At 37.3% G+C, this 27,321-nt stretch overlaps 1 protein-coding gene across 1 annotated transcript; it reads right to left on the bottom strand.

The window, feature by feature from the left end:
- Window positions 1-26,877, bottom strand: Rnf11 (ring finger protein 11). The gene is made up of 3 exons (XM_076860438.2): window positions 26,268-26,877; window positions 3,628-3,797; window positions 1-2,255 (listed from the first exon to the last, which is right to left on the bottom strand). Exons 1-3 carry the CDS (start codon window positions 26,388-26,390, stop codon window positions 2,084-2,086), a joined length of 465 nt encoding a protein of 154 aa, XP_076716553.1. The 5' UTR covers window positions 26,391-26,877; the 3' UTR covers window positions 1-2,083.
- Between the last annotated feature and the right edge of the window lie 444 nt (window positions 26,878-27,321).

A 27,321-nucleotide genomic window follows, 5' to 3' on the forward strand; every position in this document is an offset into this window, starting at 1 on the left:
TTCACAGCTGTATTATAACTTTATTTAACAACTCAGTAAAAGCCAAAATTGATGGATTTTAACATGGTATGTGGAGAACAAAGTCAAAGAATACAAAGTGCCCCCAAAATCATTCTGTTCAATACCGGTGCCTTCAATATTACCAAACTTCTGTGAAAGAAGCCTTATAATAAAGAAAGACTAAAATCAACATGGAAACTGATTTTTTAAAAAAAGTTCATTTAGCATTTCTGACAATCTAGAAAAGAAGGTCTGACTATAATACTGGATAACAGACATGTTTTAAGTAGAAAACACAAGAACAAAAAGTAATTATCACTGAAAATATTGCACAACTTCAGCTGTTTCCTCCAAATTTACTTTATATAATCAGATGGATATAAATTAATGAACAAAAATTTAAGCAAGATACATTAACAATTTAACAGAACCCAATAATCTAATTTCTTCCAATTTTTCTCAAATTCATTTGAGTGTTTCCATCATGGTGCTCATAAGGAAATCAAACAACATATGGCTACTACAGTTGAATGTCAAATTAAGTATTTATGACATACCAAATTCTTCTATAATACAATTATGAAGAATCTTTAAGGAACTTATGTTTTGTATGTAGAAAAGTGTTAGAGTCAAACATTCAACTCAACAAAAATAAGAAACATTTCTGATTCCTCTGTTAGGTGTAGACTGCTTCTCCTTTTGCTAATGAATGTTTTTTAGCTGTAATATCACTGAGCTGAATAAATCACCTTGAGTACATAAGGAAAAATAAACACATGCTAAAAGGATAAACTACATCTTTACTAGACCATCTCTACCTCTAACACTTCAGAAGCTTAGAGATTTAGAGTATTCTTACATTAACTGCAAGAAAAATTAAAGGAGAAATTCCTTTTTTGAGATCACAACTATGAAGTCATGTGGTTATAAAATTCTGCATTTGTGTGCAAAACATGAATCACATTTACCTTTATTCTCCCTACTTAGTCTTGACAATCACCTAGCAGGACTTAACAGATACCTTTCAAAGAAACAGAGACTGAGATGTGTTTATATAACTTCAATAACCTCATCACTATAGTAATGAGAGATGCAGTATCCTTTTGCTATGGTTCAAGACAACAGGGAAGGAGAGATCACAAGAAAGAGAAATCAAAATTATTACAACTGAGAAACTACTTCTCATTAAGTTTTACCATGGTGCCACCTTCATTTTTACATAAGCATGGTGGCATAATTCAAGCTCAATAAATCGGAAATCTTAATATTTAAATTTTACCTTGACTTTCATTTATCACCATATTAACAACCAAAAGAATTAGATAAAACACATAGGAAAGGGTAATATTAAACCCACCTTGCTGAGTTGATTTATTGACACATTAACTCATTTTTATATAGAAAAGGGATAGTGCATCTCAGTTTGCTTACAAGCTAGGAGATCACTTAAAATTCTGCATTTCCTAACTGCAAACAGAATATAGCACTTACAACAGGTTATAAATAAACTGGTTTTCAAGCATAGAGCCAGCCCCAACGATAATACACTATTTAAAAAGACCTAAGGCAATGAATTCCATTTCCAATGGAAAAAAAGAACTGTGCAAACAAGCTTAAAACTACTTTTTTTTTGTGCCAGTGTTATAAAATGTAGCTTTTAATAAAACCTTGACCCAAATGCCATTAACTTCAGAAAAAAATTTGGTGGAGAGAAGAAAGTTATTTCATTTAGGAAAAATAATCACTATCTTTTTTCCTAATCTTCAACACACACAATTTAAACATATACAGTTGCTTTAACACTTTACACAATTCCTATGTACTGGAGCAATAACAAGGTCTAAATACAATTATATTCTTAAACACTGGGTCAAGGCTTTACATAAAAATACCATCCTACTTTCCCCCCCTAAGTTTCTAAAATATCACATACTTTCCTCAACATCTGCAGCCATCCAGGAATTTTTAGGAAACTTTTTGTGCATGATCTTAATTCCTAATCCCTGGCTCTTTGGGCTCAGTGACGAAAGATCAAAACCACCAAAAATGATGGTTCACTTGAAGTCAGACGAGAGACCCTGGCTCAATTAGTCTCATAGGATGAGAGCAGTGCTGCATCAACTGGCTCCATGCAGGAGGGGCACGTGAAGGATCTCATCAACCAGTCATCTATACAGTCCAGGTGATAGATGTGCATGCACGGCAGAAATCGAATTGGGTCCCCATAAACAAAGTCCATCATACAGATCACACACCTGTGGATGTGAGAGTAAAGTATTTTTAGGTGAGTGGCCTACTCAGAACACTCTTTAAAATCCCATAACAAAGACAATGTTAATACAAACAACACATCAGAATGGTTTGCCTGTCACCTCATTACCAAAGCATGCAAACTGAATACATCCATAGTGATGTATTCAATGTTGATAAATGTTGACACATTCATATTATCTTATTTTAATTTCCTGGGAATTTGCTGGGCCTTCATCACAATCAGCAGAGCAAAGAGAAATGGACCTCAGAATCAGGTTCACTAATGTGCTTGTAAAAAAGCTACATATTACAGGATACATCTGTGAAGAATGTGGCACTTTATGAAGGAAAGCATCAGTTAGATCAACTTTCCTTGTACTGAGTTTTTAGTAGAATGCTGGAGAATAATATGATTTGCATTTTAATAACTACATATGAAAACAGAACCACTGATTTAATCCTACCTATTGGGCTGCTGTTTTAAACCTATTTTCATTAACCCAGTTTCGAGTTCACTACACTTTTCTGAGGTTCAAGAAAGCAAACCAATTCTACAGTGTTTTAGAAGTCAATATCTACACAGACTATATTGTAAGTACTAGACCTAAATGTTGCTATAGCTAAAACAGCCAAACATTAACTAACATAGTAAATTAGATTATGTCTGTGTTAGTGAAGCCTATCTCAATTTAAAAGGAGAATGAATGTCCTCATTAAAGATTCTCAGATATCAATGATGAGCCCTGGGGACAAAAATTCAATAAGCAAAATTTTACCTACAACTCATTAAGCATAATGAATTATTTCACTATAAAGCCTTAACAATTTTAATGACTTCATGTTATTGATGTATTCCTGTATTATAATTTACTTAAATATATCTCTACTCTTGAACAATTAGGCAGCTTTTATTTTTTTCCCCCTAAATAAGACTGTAGTGAATATTTAGTGCATAAAGCTCTGGCATGAGGGGAGTGAAGTACACATTTTGGGACAGATTCCTAGGAATATTGTTTGAAAAGGTACATAACTCTTTCTCAGAGGTTATCAGTCCTTGAAATACTGCCAAACTACTTTCCAAAAACCTGTTGAGAGGCCACCAGCAATGTTCACTTTCATATAGGTGAATTAACTACCATCAAAGTCATTCAAATAGACAAGCAGTATAATGGTCTGAATCCACACATGATTTCTTGGCTTTTAGTTTTTTACAAAATTCTTCCTTATTGTTACTCTGAACATCTTATTGCATTAACTGAGGTGTTCTAAAATCAAAGTAATGTACAAAACCAAAGTACAGGAGAAAAAGCAAATTTTCAAAAAGTTAATCTCAGAAAACAGACCTCTGAAATGTGTTTATTAATTAAAACTTACTCCCGGATCTTTTTTTCGGATCCATCTCTTCCAGGGTCATAAACTCCTTTAGGCAGATGCTGTATAAGGCCTATTCTTTGAGCTATCCTAATTTGTTCCTCTTCAGTCAGCTGAGTTGCTAGCCGAGTCTGGCTAGGTGTTGGATGATAAACTGGAACTGGAACTTGTTCCTAAATATTAAAAAAGGAATTAAAGATTAAAAACCTTATTTTATTACAGTTCTGTTTTCTTTGTTTTTGTTTCATTTGGGAGAAGGGGGCACCCAGCTCTGCCTTAACTTTAGCTTCTACAATAAAACATAACAAAAAATTCATGTTTAGATATCAGACCTAGTTGATTTTTTTTTTTTTTTAGTTGTAGTTGGACACAATAACTTTTTATGTGGTGCTGAGGATCAAACTCAGGGCCTCACACGTGCTAGGCAAGCACTCTACCGCTGAGCACAACCCCAGCCCACCCAGGTCTTTTTAACATCAATCTTTATTTTATTTATTTATATTCAGTACTGAGAATGGAACCCAGTGACTCACACATGGTAGGCAAGAACTTTGCCACTAAGCCACAACCCAGCCCCAAAGTAAAATTTTTAAATGGGAGTTTTAGAAATCATCTAAGACCAACTCTCCCACTTTATACGACCAAGCTAGCTTATAATCAAATAATTACCAATAACAGGGGGAATTAGAATTCTGCTTTCCATGTGAGCTGCAATTTCCTATATAACATACTTGGAGATACAAGGAGATTCTGTAAGTTAAAGGATTTGGGTTTTGTCCATTTACATTACTTTGAAAAAATATACTGAAGCCAGGTGTAGAGGTATACACATGTAACCTTAGCTACCAAGGAGGCTGAGGTGAAGAATCCCAAGTTTGAGTCCGGCCTGGGCAAATTAAATGAGACCATATCTCAAAATGGAAAAAAAAAATTATATATACATGTAATATAATATATAATATATATAATATGTAATAGATATAACATATAATATATAATATATTATATATAATATATATAGATATAGATGCAGTGGCACAGCACACACCTATAATCCCACTGGCTTGGGAGGCTGAGACATTTGAGGATCACAAGTTCAAAGCCAGTCTTGATAAAGTCTTATCATCAAGCCTGAAAATTGTCTTAAGGATTCCCAATGCCAAAGACTATGGTTTGTTTCTACTTCATTTCCTTGGCTACTGTCATTGCCAGCTAAAAACAAATGAAAACTAAAAATTTTGAATAGAATATACTCCAGGGCCTAAGTATAGAGCTGATGATAAAAAGTATAAAAACATACTTTTCAAATAATGTTCACAGTGATAGCAATGGTGCCTGCATTGATGCCCATGTTTTCAAATGATAGTATTAGATATGCTCCCTTGCAAAACCAAAATACAAACAAAATCCCAGCATGCTTTGAATTCTTTGAACCCAGTACCTCAAACATACTAGGCAAGTGTTCCATCACTGAGCTATATCAGCCCTCACATACTTTGAGGACAGTGGTGATCCATCAACTTTTCTCAAAGTTAATTTAAAAGGACTAATATTTTGAACATTTATTATTTAGTGTAAGGAAAAAGTACTTTCAAGAGAATCCATTAGCTATCTGCCTCTATCTTGAGGGGGTAGAGGGTGTTAAATAAGATCCTATGTGCATCCTTTTTTAATCCTGTCATGGTCTTCACCTAACACTATGGCCTTGTTGACAGTTGAAATGGTATGATTCATAAATTTATACATTTCTAGGGCTGGGGATATAGCTCAGTTGGTAGAGTGCTTGCCTCATATGCACAAGGACCTGGTTCAACCCCAGCAGCGCACCCCCCCACCCCCGGCAAGTTACATTTTGATTCTAGATCTCCCTTTTAAACTCTAGGTTCTACCTGATAGTTCCAATCCAATGACTCAAGAGTACCTCAAACTCAACATGTCCATAAACAAATTCCCCTGAAAAAATCTGATCCTCTTTTAGGCTTCTCTATCTCAGTAAATGGCATGATCCTGTCTTTCTATTTTTGTAAGATAAAGACATCCTTAACACCTCCTCCTTCTTCCTCACCCTCTCATATTAAATATGTCATCAGGTTGTGGTGAACTTATTTTCTACATAAATAGACAATCTGTTATTTTCTTTCCATTTCTATTGCCAACATAGACATGTTGCCTAGTGTAAGCTCTCATTTCTTCCCTAGTATGCAGTATTAGCTAGCAAACCCTCAATTTTTTTTCTATATAGAAGTTAGAGCAATTTTTTGGGAGGGGGTACTGGGGATTGAACTCAGGGGTACTCAACCACTTAGTCACATCCCCAGCCCTATTTTATTTAGAGACAGGGTCTCACTGAATTGCTTAGCGCCTTGCTTTTGCTAAGGCTGACTCTGAACTCATGATCCTCCTGCCTTAATGTCCTGAGGCACTGGGATGCACTGTGCACTGGGTAGAGTTATTCTTTAAGCCTGCATTCAAATCATTGCTTTTTAGTCTTACTGGCTTTCTCTCAGATTCTTAAAAGAGACACTGTGTCATCAGAATGACAATCATCAATAATATAAGGAACAATGAACGCTGTCAAGGATATGGGGGCGGGAAGGTACACTCACATACATTGCTGGTGGGACTGCAAATTAGTACAACCACTATGGAAAGCAGATGGTAAAAAACACCATTTTGAAAACACCATTTTGAATAGCAATTATCAAGAATATAAGTAACAATAAATGTTGCAAGGATATAGAGAAAGTGTACACTCATACATTGTTGGGACTGCAAACTCATGCACCACTATGGAAAACAGTATGGAAATTCCTAAGAAAACTTGGAATGGAAATACCACTTGACCCAGTCATCCCATTCCTAGGTTTATACCCTAAGGACTCAAAAGCAACATACTACAGTGTCAATGTTTGCAGCCGCTCAATTCACAGTAGCTAAACTATGGAACCAACCTGGACGCCCCTCAACACATTAATTCACAATAAGTGTGTGTGTGTGTGTGTGTGTGTGTGTGTGTGTGTGTGAGAGAGAGAGAGAGAGAGAGAGAGAGAGAGAGAGTGAGTGTGTGTGTGTGTGTGTGAGAGAGAGAGAGAGAGAGAGAGAGAGAGAGAGAGTGTGTGTGTGTGTGTATGTGTGTGTGTAAGGGGAGAAAGAGGTATTTTGGACTAGACAGAGGGGAGTGAAGGGAAGGGAGGGGGCATGGGGTTAGGAATGATAGTAGAATGAATCAGATATTATTCCCCTATGTGCATATATGATTACATGACCTGTAACTCTACATCAGGTATACATGAAGTTATATTCCATTAATGTATGATGTGTCAAAATGCACTGTACTGTCATGTATAATTAATTAGAACAAAAATATATTTAAAAAGCTAGAAAACAAAAATAAAAAACAGAAACAAAATAACCAGTCTCCTCTGTACGCTGACACACAACCCCTTCCCCAAATAGGAACACTTAGTGATTTTAACCACCAGTGGAAAATAACATTTAGCGGGGCTGGGGATGTGGCTCAAGCAGTAGCGCGCTCGCCTGGCATGCGTGCAGCCCGGGTTCGATCCTCAGCACCACATACAAACAAAGATGTTGTGTTCGCCAAAAACCAAAAAATAAATACTAAAAAAAAAAAAAATTCTCTCTCTCTCTCTCTCTCTCTCTCTCAAAAAAAAGGAAAATAACATTTAGCAATTAATCATGTCCAATGTATAGAAAGAATTATGAATCAACTTATGAAGGTCTATCTAAATCACCAAAGTACCAAATTGTTAATATAAACACTGGCCTTCAAGAGAGTATTTGATTAAAGCAGAGAACACCAGTTAGTAAAAGGCCAAAAAGTACCTGGGAATTGGCAATTCTTGAATGAAAGCTCCCTGGATTTATATTATAGCAAGTATAAACATCTCTGTGGCTATGAATACAAACCATCACTGTGTTTGGGCTAAAAAAGCAATTTAACTGTGATTCCCTTGCCTAACCCATACTAGAGATTGAACCCAGGGCACTCTATACCAATGAGCTATATATATCCTGCTGACTGCCTGCCTGCCTGCCAATCAACTGATCAATCAATCATCAAGGCAGGGTCTTCTTGAATTTCTGGTCTCAAATTTAATGATCTTCATGACTCAGCCTCTTGAGTCACTGGAATTACAAGATTGTGCTACCTTACCCAGCTCTATCTGTTTACCAATGCACAGTACCTGGCACATAGTTAGGACTAAAACATTACTGGATAGCTGAATGATCTATATCAAATCACTAGTGTTCCTATAATCTATGTCATATAACACTTAACTTTTTAAAAAAACTGCTGATAATATGAAAAAATTGCTAATGATTTGATAAATCACAATAAAAGGTAAACTTGATATTAATTATAACAGGGCTTCTCCAAGTGACAACACCTGACTTGTATTTTTCAAATTTCTACCTACCCATCCTCAAGAACTTCAATAGGTCCAAAACCAAACTATACCTCTATATACTTCCATATTATTTTCAAATCCAGAATTTCTATCTAGGTTAATAGCAGAGAAGGACTGTGTAAATACAAACATTTCATGGAATTTCAACACTGGCATGTAAACAAGTATGTGACTTTAGGCATGTTACTTAATACCTCTGAACAAGGTGCAGTGGCAAAAGCCTGAAATCCCAATCTGAACTGAGTCAGAAGAGTTTGTGGCTGGCCTCAGCAACTTAGCCAGACCCTAAGCAACTTGATGAGATGCTATCTGGAAATTAAAAAAAAAAAAAAAAAAAAAAAAGGTGCGGTGAGGTGGAGTGGGTTTAGGGATGTAGCTCAGTGTTAATGTGGGCCTGGGTTCAATCCTAGTACAAAAACAAAAACAAATCTCTGAACCATTTGGGCTCTCCTATAATGGTATCACCAGTCAAATGACTAGATAAATGACTAGGTAGATATTTCATTCTTCCTGACTTCCTTTATCCATCATCTACTTAAGTATCTTAGTCTTATTTATCATGTCCTCAGTGATAGGATACACACAGTTGCTTGCTCTTGGACAGGTAGAATTCAGTTGGAAAAGCAAATCTATTACCAATAAATTTAAGCAACATTCTCTCTTTAGTTCTCCATATAAATCTGCATGTAAAAAAAATTAAAAAAAAAAATTCCAAGTGAATTCAAAAACACACATTTGTCCTATAGAAAAGGAATAATTTAATGTGCACTAAGGAAAAATGCAGCAACATGGAAGAAGGTACAATATAAAAAGGACAGAGAATTATAAAACATGCAAATACAGGGCAATGGGAAATGACAGGTTCAGACATAGGCAGAATCAAAATATAACAAAGCAGGTCCAACCTTATGAGAAAAATCTCTGAAACCTTCCAGTTGTTTGTTAATAAATAAGATAGCATCTACAAAATGAATAGTGTTGTCAAAAACATTCTAGGGCCAAATCTTAAGACAAAAACAGATGAAAATGTAAAATGTGACCATCTGAAAGGCATTCCATTAAAAGTTGGATTCAACTTAGGGAATATGATACAATTTCAGAAACTAAAACAATGCAGTGGGGAACTGCCTAAATAATGTGCTGAGACTGGAAATAGTACAAGTCTGGTTTGTGGTGACGGAAAAATAAAGTCACTGCTAAAGAATGCAGCTTGTCACCAAAAGCTGTATCTTTTTATCCAGTAAGAAATAAGAGCCAGCCCTTCTGATTTTTCAGCCTTAAAACTGCTGCTAGCACCACCTCCTCCCCAGCTGCAGTCTCCTGCTAGGCATTACACTTATGGCCATAAAAAAAGAAAGAAAGATTTGGAATAGTTGGTCACAATGTGTATTTTAGCTCTGATGTTCTATTGATCTTGCTCATAAAAGCAAGAAAACCCCCAAATAATAGCATTTAACTATACTTTTTGTACATACACACAGAAACAAAAGTCAGCATCTTATCTAGATACTGAGAAATGATATCACTTTATATTTATTAAGAAAGTTGACAGGCGAGCGTGGCCTGATGTTTGAAAAATTGCTCTGCTTCTAGGGCTGGGATTTGTTTGCTTGTTTTTAAAATGAAATTTACTAGTTGGTTTCTATTAAATACTGAGTATTTCATACATAGGATTGCACAGTGTCCTATTTGGAAGAGAAATGTGTTATCACTAAAGGTTGTGGCAATGCCAATTAAAAGGCAGGTATAATCAAGATTATCGGGAAACAAAATTAAGATAGAAGGTAGAACTATGCACATATTAGGAGATACCACAAACAAAAAAACCTTGAAACCCTAGGTAAAACCATGTGAGGGTCTCACAGCAGAGTGAGTCCCCTGATTTCTTGGCAGCTTTTGATTTTTAATTCATATGTATCATTAAAATAAACCATCTTTCTCTGAGGTATTTTTACCTAATTTTAAGAGTTTCCTAAGCCCCACCTCCACTTTCTTCCCTTTCAATTCCCTTTCAAATTCAACCACCTTTTCTATCCCACCAAGCAAACTGGTTTTGAAAGGAAATGGCACCTCCTCACTGATTTAAACACATAAGAGGTCACTGGTTTGAACTGGGCTCTGCATGAGGCCCAAACCAGAAACCAAAATGCAGTCACTCTTGCTGAAATTCCATGCCAGCAAAGCGAAACCAAGTTGTTTATCTGATCTTCCCAGAGAGTTAATAGCCAAATCCCCAAGCAGGCTAGTTTTGGTCAGTATGACATGCAAATTCCCTCTGCTTTAACCCTTACGAAAAAAAAACTATAAGTTACAGGAGGCTAATCATTTTTATCTGTTGTTTCTTCTCTTCCCACCTTACAAACCCACTGTTCTGCTATTGCCTGGTTGGGAGCTCTCATTCTACTTTGTAGAATGGAATCTTCCGCAATCTAAATTTGCAAAAAAGCCAATTCAATAATTCAATTTATAAATAAAATGGCTACAATTTTGTCTTTTGAAATTTTTTCTTTCTTTTTTTTTTGCTTATTGCAATGCTGGGGTCTGAACTGAAGGCCTCCTGCATGATAAACACAAGATTTACCCCGAGGCCAAAAGACTAAGGCTAACATCACCAATAAAAATTATGCCTTCTACAAAATGCTGAACTCTCATGTTAAGAATGCTGAAAAATAATTCTTTAGGAGGTATATTTCTTGGATTCTAACATTTTTGAAGGTAAATAGGAAATAGGAAAACTATATAAATACCTACTGGATGTAATGCTAAATAAAAACACATCCACATCATACTAAAATACGTTCCTTGACAGGAAATGGTAACTTTTTTTTTTTTTTATAAAGAAAGAGTGAGAGGAGAGAGAGGGAGAGAGAATTTTTTTTAATATTTATTTTTTAGTATTTGGTGGACACAACATCTTTGTCTGTATGTGGTGCTGAGGATCAAACCCGGGCTGCACGCATGCCAGGCGAGCACGCTACTGCTTGAGCCACATCCCCATCCCAGGAAATGGTAACTTAATATACCATCATTTCATTTGGGAGAAAGAGGTTAAACAGACTCCAGACTACTTAATGGGAGAGAAGAGCAAAAGTACAATCAATTGAGCACAGGAAAGAAGATCTGAAGGTATCAAAAAACATTTGGGTAACCCCGTGCTATGGAGCACAGCTGTTTACCTTCAAATATAAATCAGACCTTAAATATTTGGATATTTCTATTAATTTTGGTAAACACTGTTGTACCACATAAAGTCTACCTTTATATGATTTATAGGGCATTTTTAGAAGACCCATTTGATTATAAGTCTCATTACTTCAGGTATCATTAAAAATAACTTCATCCCAGGGTCTGTGACTGTATATAAATAGTGTACTGTATATAAATAAAAGGTCTATCAACAACTTAAAAAAAAAATACTGAAAAACAACTTCATTCCAATGTCCCTTTCCTCTGCTGAATTCCTAGAGGACTGCCTTTGAGCCAAATCTATCATATATATTTCCATTTTACAACTACCCCTCTGTCAGATTATAGTTATCACTACTGTTTAAGCTCAACTCTCCTAGCTGACCTGCTCTACTGCTAAGTCTATTTCATCTTTAATATAAAGTAGACCTATTCATATTTATAGACTATAAAAATTTATAAATGCCATCCTGGTTTATGGCATTTAAGGAATTTAGGAATTTTGTCTAACAAATAAAAAGCTAAACAAGTTGATGAATCAAAAACTCTTCTTAATCGTTTGAAGTGAGGTCACACCAAGTGCATGCCTACAATTTCAGAGGCTCCGAAGGCTGAGGGAGGAGGATTGCAGATTGGAGGCCAGGTTCAACAATTTAGAGAGGCTATAAACAACTTAGTAAGATGCTGTCTCCAAATAAAAAATAAACAGGGCTGGGGATGTGGTTCAGTGATTAAGTGCCCTTGGGTTCAATCCCTGGTACCAAAAAATAGTGAGTGAGGTTACAGGACAAACATTTGCTCCTACAATCAGAGAGAAAGGTGGATATATGGAATCCCACTTACTAGAGTAGAAACCCCAGAGACTCAGTGCCAAGGTATAAAAACTAAATAATTGTGTTTGATGAATTGTGGAATTCAAATCTTAGGGGAACAATCACTTGTGAATTTTATCTCCAAGACCTCTTTATCAGGTCCTTGCAATGAAAAAAATCTCATGATTCAACTAAGTAGAAAAGGAATGATTTGAAATATGCTAAAGCATTCTGTTTTTTAAATATGGGGGTCTTGAAACTATGTTGCCCACATTAACCTCAAACTCCCAGACTTTAGCAATCCTCTGGCCTCAGTCTCCCAAGAAGTAGACTATAAGTAATCAGGGCATTCTGTGCTTAACAAAACTTACCCTCAGGAGAAACACTTGTCAGAGCTAAGTGTCACTCAGAAAAGGGAACTACCAAAATCTAGCTCTTTTGGATTATCTGTCCCATTTGGAAGGAGAGAGATGAAAAGTACTAAGAACTGAAAATTAATACAAAACAAAACAAAACCCCACTCCAATATATACATATTAGGATAGTAAAAATCCAAAAAACTGGAAAGATGTGGAAAAACAGGAACTCATGCCGCCGGTGGTAACATAAAAATGGTACAGACACTTTGGAACACAATTAGTTTCAAACCAAAAACATTCATACAAATGTTTAAGCAGTCCATCCATCCGACCATGTTTGTCTCCCCTCTCCCACCTTTCCCGCTAGGGATTGAACCCAGGGGGCTTGGTGCATGCTAGGCAAGCACTCTACCACTGAGCTATGTCCCCAGCTTCAGATCTTTAAAATGGGTAAAAAAAAAGAATGGTGCATTCCCGTAGTGCTAGCTACTCCAGAGGCTAAAGTAGATCTGCTTGAGGCCAAGAGTTAAAGATAACATGAAAGATATAGTTAAGAACCTGCCTAAAAAAAAAAAATGTAGATAGCCAGGCATGGGGGCACACAAGTGTAATCCCAGTGGCTGGAGAGGATGAGGCAGGAGGGTTGAGAGTTCAAAGCTAGCCTCAGCAATTTAGCAAGGCTCTAAGCAACTCAGTAAAACCCTCTCTAATAAAAATACAAAACAGGCTGAGGATGTGGCTCAGTGGTTAAGTGCCCCTTGGTTTAACCCCCAGTACAAATAAAGAAGTGGGGATGTAGTTCAGTGGTTGAGCACATACATGGCATGTACAAAGCACTGGATTCAATTCTTAACACACACTCACACAAGATTTGAACAGACACTTCTCAAAGGAGGTATAAAGATCCAATTAAACCCCTGAAGATGTTCAATTTAATTAGCCTTTAGGGAAATACTCATCAAAAACCACAATGAAAACTATATTACTTGGGCTGGAGTGCTCAATGGTAGAACATTTGTCTAATATGTGTGAGGCCCTGGGTTTGAGCCCAAGCACCACCAAAAGAAAAAAGAGGGAGAAAAGCTAAAGATAACACTTCACTGCCATCCACCAAAATGACAAATAATAATTTTTAACAAGTACATGTAGATATCAAAGCCCTCTACATTGCTGTGGCAGATGTAATATGGTCCAAGAGTTGACAGTTTTTCAAAAGGTTAAATGTGGAGTTATTGGGTACAGCAATTCCATAAGTGTATATCTAAGCAATGAAAATATATAACTGCAAGAATACTTGAACACAACTGTTCAATGTAGCAGCATTCATAAGAGCCAAAAAGCTAGAAATATCCCAAATATCTATCAATTAATGAAATTATTAAGTGGTATATCTACACAATGGAATATCTGACAAAGTCCTGGAATGGTGAAGTAACTTAGTAGTAGAGAACTTGCCTAGCATGCATGAGGCCCTGGGTTCCATCTCCAGCAACAGAAGCACATACATACAAAGTCCTACTACATTATAAAATATGTAAAACTTAATGTTATGCTAAGTCAAAGAATCAGGCACAAATGACCACACATCAGTAGGAGTCCATTTGTGAAATGTCCAAGACAGACAAATCTATAGACAGGAAGTAGATTTGTGGTTGCTTTCAGCTTTGGGGTAGAGGTGAAGAAATGTAAATGGCGATGGATAGTGGATTTTGTTTTTTTCTGAGGCCATTCTAAGCTTGACTGGTGATGGCTGCATAACTCTATACAAAAACCCACTGAAGTGTACACTCTAAACTGGTGAATTATATGGTATATACCTCAATAAAATTGTTAAAAAAATTAAATGTGACAAACATAGGCAAATTAAGTTGCTTAGCTTCTGTAAGCCTCAGCTATAAAAATACTGCATGATATTGTAAATAGTATATAAACATACACTATATACATTATAAGTACTTAATTCCAAGGTAATACAATGAAAATTAGAGATATACTAACCCCCAAAGTAAACAGTAAGAGTCAACAATAGTAATATTCATCTGAAATATGAACTAATCCAAAGAACTTAGTAAGGGATACCCAATTCTTCTGACTTAAAAAGAAAAGCTATAATCCAATCAATAGAATTACAGATGTGCTGGCAGCCAGTAAGGAAAAAAGACAAGATTTAGAAATTTTGTGGATATTTTCCATGGTTTAGATAAAATTATTTAAGATTGTATAACCAATTTTTGTCATCATGGATCTTAAAATTCGTCACATCTTTTTATCCAGCATTTCATAAGAAAATTTATACTATATTCTAAAACAAATGTCTGACATATCAAACAATCACAGAATAATTTAAAACAGCAAAAGGGCCAGATGTGGTGGCCCATTAGTGTTCCCAGTGAGTGGGGAGGCTGAGGGGCAGGAATATCAGTTGGAGACTGACCTTGGCAACTTAGAACCTGTCTCAAAATAACAATTAAAAAGAGGGTCTAGGGAAGTGGCTCAGCAGAGTACTCAGGTAGAGTACTCATCTAGCATGTACAAGGCAATCTCCAGTAAAAACACACACACACACACATACACAAACACACACACACACACATAATGAGGAGACTTGGAATGTATTTCAGTGATGAAGTACTCAAACCTGTCAAAAACAAATACATTAATTAATTAATAGGGGTGGGGTATTGGGGATTGAACCCAAGGGCTTTACCACTGCGCTATATCCCCAGCCCTTTTATTTTTTAGACAGGATCTCACTAAGTTGCTTAGGGCCTTGCTGAGTTTGGCCTCAAGCTTATGATTCTCCTGTCTCAGTCTCCTGAGTTGCTGGGATTATAGGCATGGGCCACCACACCAGGACTATTTAATTAATTTTTTTAAAAATAGCAAAAGGGCATGGGATGGTGGCACAGGCCTGTAATCCCAGCAACTCAGTCAGAAGGCTGAGGCAAGAGGATAGCAAGTTCAAGGCCAGCCTCAGCAACTTGAGAGCTCCTGTCTCAAAATTTTTAAAAAAGCAGGTTGGGGGAGAGCTAGTGATGTAGCTCAGTGCCCTGGATTCAATCCAAAATAACAAGAACAGAGCTGGGGTTGTGGCTCAGCAGTAGAGCACTTGCCTAGCATGTGCAAGGCTCTGGGTTCAATCCTCAGCACCACATAAAAATAAATTATTTTTTGTTTATTATTATTTTTATATATTTTTTTATTTGTGTCAAACTACAATTGAAAAATAAACAGACAATGCAATTAAGAACTGGGCAAAAGACTATATAAAAGATGATATCCAAAAGGTCAAGCATATGAAAAGGTTCTCAATCCTAGTACTCACTAGGGAAATGCAAGAAAACCACAAGGAAACATATCAACACATCTATCATAATGTCTAAAATAAAGACAATTGTGGAGATTATTGTATAGCATGGTGACTATACTAATCTACTATGTGTAGTTGAAAACTACTACTAGATAATCTTAAGGTTCTCAACAAAAAAAAACTTGAGGTTGTGTATCTGTTAACTAGTTTGGTTATAGCAATCATTTCACATGTATAGATATTGAAATATTGTTGTATACAATATAATTTTGTCAAATATAACTCAATAAAGCTGGGGAAAAAATTTTAAAGACAATAGACTGCAATACCAGATGTCAGTCTCTCATATATTTGATAGGAGTGGTAAACTTGGGAAAACTAATTGGGAGAGAATTGTACAGATATGTACTAAAGCAAATACAGCAAAATGTTAACTGCAGAATTTATGAATATTCCAACAATTCTGTCAACTTTTATTTTTGATAATTTCTCTAATAAAATGTTGAAGGGAAAACTAAACATATACACATATACTTTTCCATTACCCAAAATTATGCTCCTGGATATACAACCAAAATAGGTGCTTATGTATAATGTTCACAACAACTTTATAGAGCCAAAAAACAATGCAAACCAAATATACATCATTAGTAAAATGAATGAATAAAATACGGCCCATTTATACAAATGAATATTGCATAGAAATGCAAAAAAGTTACTGCCATTATGTAACATGAATTTCACAAACAAATGCTGAGAATTCTTTTCAATCTGAAAGTTTGAAACTGAGTAAAACAAATACATGGGTGATAAATTAGAATAATGTTTACCTTTGGAGAAAGGGTACTGATTGTTGGAGGGGGCATGAGTGAGATGGTGGGGGGCTGAAATTAGTCTATGCCATAGAGGTACATAATTGTTCACTGGATTATATAGTAAAAAAAATACCTCTTAGTTATTCTGTTAAAGATTTTATATATATATATAAATACACACACATACATACACACACACACACACACACACACACATATATACACACACACAGTGGGGCACAGTGGTGTTTGCCTGAATTCCAGTGATTAAGGAAACTGAGGTTAATGCCAGCCCTAACAATTTAGTGAAGCCCTAGCAATTTAGGAACACCCTAACTCAATAAAAATAAATTTTAAAAAAGTGCCTGGGGAAGTAGCTCAGTGGTAAAGTGCTCCTGGGCTCAATAACCCATGTAGAAAAAAATATATAAATGAGCATGTGTGCACACACATACACACATATATGTATATTACCCAGCCCCCAAACCCCAATATGGAGACTGAGCCCAGGGGGGTGTTTTAGCACTGAACTATATCTCCATCCTTCTAGAGTCAGGGGCTTACTAAATTTTCCAGGCTGGCCTGAAACTTACAATCTTCCTGCCATATCCTTCAGAACTGCTGGGATTATAGATGTGCAGAACTGCAATGGGCAAAGATATACTTTTTCACTGAATATAAATTACATTTTCATTTAAGTTTATATCTACACATATATACTGCACTTTACACAAGACTATAGAACTCTGGACTCTCAATTCATGCCCACCACCTACTTACTAGTTTTTCAACTCCAATTTTATACTTGTTTATGTACTGAGCTAATAAATTATTTCATGCACATATATACACACATACATATATAAAATATAAATTTTGTGCTCTTATAACTGACTTTGTCCTTGAGAGCAAGGGACTCATTATTTCTCCTCTTTCCTTTGGTGACTAACACATACCTGCTGTGTCACAAAAGACACAGGTATTAGGACTCCTGGATTTTTATGAGTATTCACAAAATTTTAATTAGACATAAATTTGGAGGAATGCTTTCTTCATTTCTATATTTTCAGACCCCTTAGTTACTTTTGATATATGCTCTCTGGATTAAGAAATAAGATAATTACTCATCTGGCCCCTGGGAGCACACCCCAGATTCACTATTAAAAAGGTAGGTATGTATACATTCATAGGCAATTTAACTTGAAGTATTCTTAGTCAAAATATAGAACTCTTAATAGTAAGTCAGAGTTCAAAGATGATATATCATAAAGACAAACTGACTATAAAAAAATTTATCCCTTTTTAAAAAATTTCTTTTACTTTTCAATCTCATGTAATAATCCCTTCTGCCCTTAAAAACCACTTTATCTATAAATCAATTCTTTATCACATCTTTCATATTTCCAATATTAGAGTATTATAATTATACACAGTAGTTTTGACAAAGTCATGCATGCATAAAATTTTATTTATTCCATTACAGTCCTCATTTTTCCCCCTTTCCCTTCACTCCTTCCTCCCCTTATTCCCCCCTTCCTTTATTCTTCTGATCTTCCTATTGCTTGTTTATTCATTATTTATTAATATTTGTTCAGCAATATTAAATGTCACTCATAAGGAATCGACTTTAGACTTTTACAGCCTATTTTTACCCATTTGTTTTAAAATGCACATAGAATTTACCACCTTAGCATATAATTCAGCGATAGTAAACACATTTATGATGTTATACAACCATTACCACTATCCATCTTCAGAGTTTCTCTTCTTTTAGAACTGAAACTGTATACCCACTTAACAGCTCTCCATTTTATAGATTATTTTTAACAAACAATTTAATACAGAATGGAAATATCCCTGAGCTGGGCAAAGCAGGGCTGGCCTATAATCCTAGTGACTTGGGAGGCTGAGGCAGGAGCCTCAGTTATTGTTGTAGGAACTGACATAGTTCTCAATTGTGGCATAGTTCTGAGCTAGTTATTGCAAGTCTGAGGACAGCTTCAGCAATTTAGAAAAACTGTCTCAAAATAAAAGGGCTGAGGATGTAGCTAAGTGGTAAACTGCTCCTGAGTTGAATTCCCAGTTACCCCCACCCTTAAAAAAATTTAAGCCCTTAAAAAAGAATCCCATCATGAGCTGGGGTTGTAGCCCAGTGGTAGAGCTCTTGCCTTGCATGTGTGAGGCACTGGGTTCCATCCTCAGCACCACATAAAAATAAAAAGATATTGTGGCAATCTATAGCTAAAAAATATATTTAAAAAAATTCCATCATGCTTTAAGCATTTATCTTAAAAAACTGTATATTAAAAAATTATAAATATTTAAAATCAATTAGGTTTCTATTATTACCTAAAAACTGTTAAGAAAATCAAGTTCTCAGATCTTATGTACCAAGTAACTCACTGCCCCATCTTCTCATGTTACCCTATAATTAGCTCTAGAATTAAATTCTGTTGACACTCAGTACTCTTAAAGGTGCATACATTCTTTTTTTAAATATTTTTATTAGTTGTTGATGGACCTTTATTTTATTATTTATTCGCTGTGCTGAGAATAGAACCCAGTGTCTCATGCATACTAACTTGGCAAGTGCTCTACCACATTCTTTTCTTTTTAAAGAGAGAGAGAGAGAGAGAGAGAGAAAGAATTATTTTTTAATATTTATTTTTTTAGTTCTCGGCGGACACAACATCTTTGTTTGTATGTGGAGCTGAGGATCGAACCCGGATCGCACGCATGCCAGGCGAGCGTGCTACTGCTTGAGCCACATCCCCAGCCCTCTACCACATTTTTAATGACAATTAAGCAATTTTAATTAAAGGACCAGTGGGAAATCAGACCAAAAAAAAAATCCCTGAAATAATGGTCACAATAAATAACTTTGCTCATGTATTAAAAAAATTGAACTTCACATATCATAAACCCAAATTCAAACAAACAAAATATAGCCAGGCACAGTGGGGCACACTTGTAATCCCAACACCTCAGGAAGCTGAGGCAGAAGAATGGTAAATTCAAGGTCAATCTAGGCAATTTACCAAGACCTTGTCTCAATAAAAAGGACCAGGGATGCAGCTTAGTGGTAATGTACCCCTGGGTTCAATCCCCAGGAGCAAAAAGAGAAAAGTTATCTGAAGAATGGTATATAAAAGTAAAACAGTTCAGACTGAGAAAAATTAAGAGCCTTTCTTAAGATGCCCTGTAATGCCAGCTACTCAGGAGGCTGAGGCAGGAGGATCACAAGTTCCAGTTTAAGCAGTTTACTCAGGCCCTGTCTCAAAATTAATAAAAAGCAGTGGGGATGTAGCTCAGTAATAAAAGAACCCTGGGTAAAATTCCCAGTACCTAAAAAGGGGTTGGAGTGTAGCTCAGTAATTTTTCAATGCTTGCCTTGTATGGCCAAGGTCCTGGGTTTGATTCCCACCACCGCCAAAAAAGAAAAGAATTTTATGTTACAGGTTGGAATTCATGAACTCATGACATTTGAGCTGGACTTTTGAACACTAGGTGGTTAGACTGGGAAATATTAAAGAAGAGCATACTGAGTAAACTGAACTGAAAGAACAGAGGTGAAATGCAGAACAGAGGAATGCAGAAGGCATATATAGCAAACTGTTAGGTTTGATTGGAGTAAATAGGTTACAGGGTTACAAAGAACTGGAAAGGTGTACAGAATCAGATCATAACCTTGAATGCCTAAACAGATCTTCAGTAGTTAGTCATGGAAGAATCATTAAGGATTAAGAAACAATCATCTTGAGATTTATCCAGTGTCATGAAATGGAATCAGGAAAGGAAGTGTCAATTAAGTTATTGTTGTAGGAACTGACATAGTTCTCAATTGTCACATAGTTCTGAGCTAGTTAATCAAATATTCTGTGGGTGTCTACAATATGTATAGTGCCCTTCCATTGCACCAAGAAATTTTAAAAATTCAATATATCATTCTTATTTTTGAGGAAATTGAACTGGAAAAACAAATATCATTAAGACCAAGAGTTAATTAACAAGATAGTAAATGTCAAGAGAAATGTTAAAACAAAATTGTACTTGACAAATTAAGAGTGAGAAGAATGAAATGTCTAGGGAAGCCTTTATTAACAAAGCTGGAGTTGATCTATACCTCAATGAGAAAGTAGAAGGGAGGGATAAAACTTCACACAAGGGAAAGTTTTTTCTGGCAGTTTTTTCAGGTTTGAACCCAGGGACTCAAACATACTCAGAAAGCTTTGTATCGCTAATCTACACCCCCAGTCCTTAAGAGAACTTTCTAAAAGTTAAACATTTTGTTTAAAAAGACTAAGATCGATGAAATAATTTGGAGGTAACTTCCACAAAAAGGTAAACAAAATGCTGATACATTTAAAAAAACAAAAAAACCCTTCAATTATTTGAATTAGGTATCAGAAAAATGAGGCATTAATATAGACAATTCCAAATACTTTTAAAATAAATAACATATCCCAAGATTTTCAAGGAGGGAGGTTACTATTCATTGGGTTCTATATGACAGAAAAAGCTATTTAACAAAAAAGCACCTTGAAAAGAAAGCATTATTCAGTGACATTTTGAAATATTCAAAGCATTACATTTTCTTGTGAAGGAAGTTCATTAAGACATAATCTGATAAACTCTTTCCTTTTTCTTATAAGTGGCCAAGCAATTTGAATCCAGGCCTATTTAACTCTAAAACCAGAGATATTCTTGTATTCACTGTTCTATTAATAGCTTATTTTCCTTTGACTTTTAAACTTCCAAATGTTATTCATCAAAAAGTACAGGGTATGCCAGGTAAGGTGGCATATGCCTATAATCCCAGCTACTGAAGGAGGAAGACAGCAAGTTCAGGGTTGGATTGGGCAACTTAGTAAGACCCTGTCTCAGGATAAAAAAAAATAAGGTTGGATGTGGTGGTGCATGCCTATAATCCCAGCTGCTCTGGAAGATCACAAGTTCAAAGCCGGCTCAGAAAATTAGGGAGACCCTGTCTCAAAACAAAAAAAGGGTGGAGGGGTTGGGAGATAATAGCTCAGTGGTAAATAAAGCACCCTGGAGTTCAATGCCCATTGTTTGAGCAGGGGAATGGGAGGAGTGTAAGGCAGAGAAAGAAGACTGGTAAATCACAAACTATAAATGCCCCTCAATTTACAATGGGTCTAATCCCAATAAACCCAATGAAAGTTGAAAATATTTTAAGTAGAAAATGCATGTTATAGCTTTGCAACACAGTATACCTTAGAGTATTGGTTAAGCTTGCTATCCACTGCCTAGCTTCACAATAGAGAATCATAATCATGTATTACTAGCCCAGGAAAAAAAGCAACTTCAAAATTCAAAGTACAATTTCTATACTGAGTTTGCACCATAATAAAAATAAGAATTTACCAGGCATGGTGATTCAAACTGAAATCCCAGCTACTCAGTACATTGAATCAGTAGGATTTTCAAGTACAAGGCCAGCATGGGCAATTAAGTGAGACATCTTAACAAAAACATAAGAGTCAAAAAACTTAAGTCAATTTTTTTTTTTCTTTTGGTGCTGGGGATTGAACCCAGGACCTTGTGCGTGTGAGGCAAGCACTGTAACAACCGAGCTATATCCTCAGCCCCGAAATCTTCTTAACTGATGGAAAGTCTACATATAGTTCTTACTTATAAAACATCAAGATGTCAATATTTATATGTACTCAGAAAAACTATAAAGTGATTTGTTGTTCAATGACAATTCTTTAGCAAAATGCCTCTGTCAAACCATCACATAACACGGTTCTTGAGTGACAGAGCGATACCTCTGTTATAGGTTGCCTACTTGATCCCCTTCTCTGATGAACCTCCATTCCCCAGCCTTTCATGACTTATTTTCCCTCTTACTACCACTCCAAGACTGCCTTAGATGGGCAGATTTCATTTGTAATATTTCTAAACATTCAGAATTTAAAAAGCTGGGTAAAATAGGTTGCCAAATTTTAATTCTTCCAGTTCAAGAAATGCCTCAGTCACTCCCCCACCCATATTTCAAAGGTAAGTATTCAATCACTTTACCATAAAACATCTAGAGGCAATATAGATATGAAAATTAAAAAAAAAAAATCAAAAAAATTTTATCAATAAATTATTTTAAATCAAGTCCAATATTTAATGTTCTTGGCATTTGACTTTAGGAGTGACTAGGAATTGCAGTTTTCCTCTAAAACATTCAACTTGCATTCACTTCATAATACATTTAATCTACTAAAGGTGAATCCATATATTCCTTCAACCAAATTATTGAGTGCCTAATGTGTCAAGCACTACTTAGCAAAAAAAAAAAAAAAACTACTTAGCAAAAACAACTTTCCAAAAATCTCCTTTCCTCTTAGTGAAAGATGGATAAACATAGTAAATGTGTGCTTGAAAATGATAAATTCAAACCTGTCAAGGTGGAGAATACTCAAAACCTCCGCTAGTCAAGAGGCTGAGGCAGGAAGATAGCAAGTTCAAGGCCAGCCTGAACAATTTATCAAGACTGTCTCAAAATAAAAAGGGCTGGCAATGGAGCTCAGAGGTAGAGCACTTGCCTAGCATGCACAAGGCCCTTGATTCAATCCTAGCACCTCTTCCTGAAGAGCAAAAAACGAAAAACATCAAAGGAACAAACCCTTGAAGGAGAGGAAGTCAATCAACCATGATGATACCTAGGGAGCACTCCAGGCATAGGAGAGAGCAGAGCAAAGGTCCTAGATAAGAACAAGGAGACCAGTGAGACTAGAGGGAAGCCAGCAAGGGGGAAAGCATAGTAGATGTCATAATAACTATGTGTGGAGATGCAGAATAAATTGTATAGGGTTTGTGACATTGTAAGAAATTGTTTCATTAAACAGGGATCCATGAAGGATTGAGTGCCATGATTTGATCATTATCATTCTGGCTATTGTGCTTGGAACAAATTACATATAAGGAAAGCGAGGGTGAAAGGTAGGAGACTACTAAAAGGAACACGGCAAAGAAATACATACTTCCTATAAATGTCCACTGTTAATGGCAAAGGAATTACTTTTTTCTTTTTTTTGACAGGTGCTGTTGATTGAAACTTGAGCAAACACACCCTTGCCCAGGGCTCCTTTTTAAGCAAAAAATTTTTAAAAATTAAAAAAAAAACACATACAAAACTGTCATATCCTGCTAATAAGAAATATCTGGAATTTTGCTTTATCAAGTTCTTGGTATATATGTACATTGTACAACATAACACAAAGTTAAATTAACTATAACTCACCATGGGGCGGGGGCGGGGGGGGGGGGGGGACGGGACACTTCCTCTACTTATAATCAGCTATTCCCTGTTGGAAGTCCTATGCAGCTGAGTCTGTTTTTTTTTAAAGGGGTCAATGGTAGGGTGCCTGCCTAGTACCTGTGAAGCCCTGGGTTCAATCCTTAGTACCATGAAAGAAAATAAATAAGCTAATGTTACTGTAGTTCTGTTAATTATTTACTAATTCTTGAAAAAAAAAGTTACTTTTGTTAACTGGAAATATTACAAATCACCTTGGATTGGTGCTACTCAAATTATCTAAAATAAATGTTCCTAAAATCTTATTTCTTTCAGAGGGACAATATTCTTCCTAAAAAAGTGTTTCCTTTTATGCTCCTGCCTTTAATATAACTATTTTCATAACATACAAAATTCACAATTAATACTAAACTTTACATCAATTATCTAGGTCATTCACTTCAGGAAAGGACAACCACAAAAATTTCCCACTGTCAAAAATAACACATACCAAAAAATGCTCATGATCACAAAAAAACCATCATCTAGTGCTTCTTGCAAAAGCAAATGTGGTTCTCTAAAGTTATCCTTAATATAGCAATCAAAAGGATAAGAGAAAGAGCAACAAGTTAAAGATACTGAATTGCTATAAAGGGGCTAGGGAGCATAAATTTTGTAATGAAAATTCATAATTCTAAAAAATTGTTTATGAAACTTAAGTACATTTGCTGTAGAGTATATATATATGGGGAAGGGATGATGAAATTTAAAAAGTTCACTTGCTTTCATGCAAAGACATTTGGAAAGACATCCAGATACTGCTTGGAATTACAGAGATTATTACCCCTGTGACAACTTTCAAATCCTAGATGTATAAGTACAGTAAGTATAATATTCAATGAAAGCTAATTCATTCAACATTTAGGTGTTTTAATGTGCCAGAAATTTCATGAAAACACTGAGATTAGCCATTGAGAACAAGGCTTCTATTCTTCATTTATCCCAGTTACCAAGTACCTACTATAATACAAAGGGCACCTGGAAATACAGGGTTCCTAGCCTCATACAGCTTAAACTGGGAACAACGGGAACACCTCAAGGATGAGACACATATCAAACTAAAGAAAAAGAACATTAAAGTGTTATAGGTACTGCTTATGTAAGTGTAGAGGGTTCAGTGGGAGACACATCCGGGAATTCAAAGTGGGAGGGAGAGTAATGTCAGGACTTCAGATATAAAAGCTGAGTCCTTAAAGCTGATTAGATGTTCACCTGGCCAACCTTGGGGGAAGGGCTCCAAGCAGTGAGCAACTGGAGAAAAGGCAGATGTGTGAAAAGCCTGATGTATTTTCTAGGCTTGTAATACAGAATGAAGAGAGAAGCCATTGAGGCTTCTATGTACCACAATTAACACTGGACCTGACTGGTATACATGAAAGAACCCTCAAGGGTTTTATTCAGAAAACAGCATATGTGATCTGGTTTTTCTGGTGTGCTGAGACACTGGGTTACACAGGAATGGGAAAAGAAAACACTAATGATGTCACCACATGAAACAACAAAGGAGACTACCCAGTTAGAAAACTAAACTCCCTTCAGGAAAAAATAAGGACTACTATTCAGGCCCTTCTGGAAACTTTTTATTCAGTATCATTTAAAATGGAAAAAGCAGAAGAAAGGCTTTTAATCTATCAGGGATTACAACATCTGCTTATCTATTTTGAGTTTTCAAGAACTCTAGCTCTAATTAATTCCAACACATCTGGGATTAGTGGTTTTTATACCAAGAGCAATGAAACCTGTTCAGGAGAATCTGATAAAAAGGGAGAACCACAAAACAGACGGCATTTCCAGTCAGGCTAAAAGGTTTTCAAAGTTCAAGATAATCAAGTCTTAATAAGCCAGCTCGTTAAAAAGGTGTGTCAGGGGTGGAACAAGAAGAGGACGACTTAAAATTAATATACCCATAAACAACTCTTGATATTGCTGACTAAAATCACCACTTGGAGATCTGTCTCCCAAGCAGAGGGAGAAATGAACACCTACCAGATGCAATTAACAAAGACGGGTGGGGGTGGGGAGAATCGTATATGAAAATATAAATGAGTGGGGTGGGCGGTTGACCACCTATCCAGTTGGTGGTTGCTATGAGGAAATCATACGATTCGGTCATAAAGGCAGGAAAACAATGTCACACCCAAACTCCACATGCTAAGCACCAGACATTGGCCAAAGGGATATGATCACATACTCTGATCCCTGAACTCAAGGACAGGGAGTACCAGCCCCATACGGTGTCCGAGGGGAGGTGAAGGACCACCCCATTCTGGGGCTGGGAGCAGACACCCTCAGACCCAGCCTTAACGGGGTCAACACCCGCCAGGCTAGGCCTCGCCAAGGCCAGACATCCCTAAGCCCCCTCCATCTCGGCCAGCGCAGCCGCTCCTCTCACCCACCCCCAACACACACGCTCCCCTACCTGATATGGCGGCGGCGGCTCCTGATCCGGCTCCGTCCCCTCGCCAAAGCTAGCCCGGTCGGACTGAGACTCGTGAAGCAGGGAGATGTCATCCGAGGTGGGGGATTTGAGGCAGTTCCCCATCTTCCAGGGCTGGGGCGTGTGATCTGAGGGGGAGGAAGAAAGCAGTGACGGGGTCGTTCGCACGTTCCGCGGTCAGCCTCTCTCGGCGAGGTGGGGTCGACGGCAGACTGCGGCTCAGGCGGCGGCTCCCCCGCCCCCCGGCGCCGCCGAGGGGCAGCTCATGCCAGCCCCCGGGGGTAGGGACTCAAGGCTGGGCCGCGGGCCCCGCTGGGGTCGCGGCGGTTGCCTCCTTCGAGGCGGCTCTGGGGGGGGGGGGGGCGGGGAGACGTAGAACTTCCCCACCCCGCCCCCCCGCGGGGCGGCGGCGGCCACGGAGCTGCTGGGCCTAATCCAGGTCAGGAGGTGGGGGCGCGGCCGTCACGGCTGCCTCAGCTGCTGCCTCAGCTGCTGCTGCCCCAGCCGACGCCGGAGCCGAAGCCGCGGGCCTCATCCTACTCCGCCTCAGCGCGGCGGCGGCGGCAGCCAGAACGAGGCCGGCTGGGGACCTGCGTCACCCCGTCGTGCGTGCGCTGGCTCCGCCCCGGGCGCCCAAAGCCCGAAGCAGGGCGGCTCTGGAGGCGCGGCTGGCCCCTCCCCCCTTTTGCAGCTGCTGGGGGGCCAGGAGCCCGCTGGATGCCAGGGTTTCTTCTAGTTTACCTGACGGTTTGGCTGGGGTACCTGACTCTGAAATCTCTCAGCAGTCTCCTACGCTTCCTTACATCCACTGCTCCAAACCTCCCCTCTTACCTCTGCACGGTTCTGACGGTCTTCTCACCACCCTCTGCCAAGTAGTGTATTTATAACCCCATATCTGAATGGATCAGTACCACTGTTAAAATGCTAAATAGCTTTCCCTTTATCCCTTCAGAATAAAGTCCAAGCTCTTTAGTGAACTCTCCCTATCTTTCCAATCAATTCTTTCCTACCCTCCTATCTCATACCCAGAGATTTT

This window comes from Callospermophilus lateralis, chromosome 7 (genome assembly GCF_048772815.1).
Source record: "Callospermophilus lateralis isolate mCalLat2 chromosome 7, mCalLat2.hap1, whole genome shotgun sequence".
NCBI classification, from domain to species: domain Eukaryota; kingdom Metazoa; phylum Chordata; class Mammalia; order Rodentia; family Sciuridae; genus Callospermophilus; species Callospermophilus lateralis.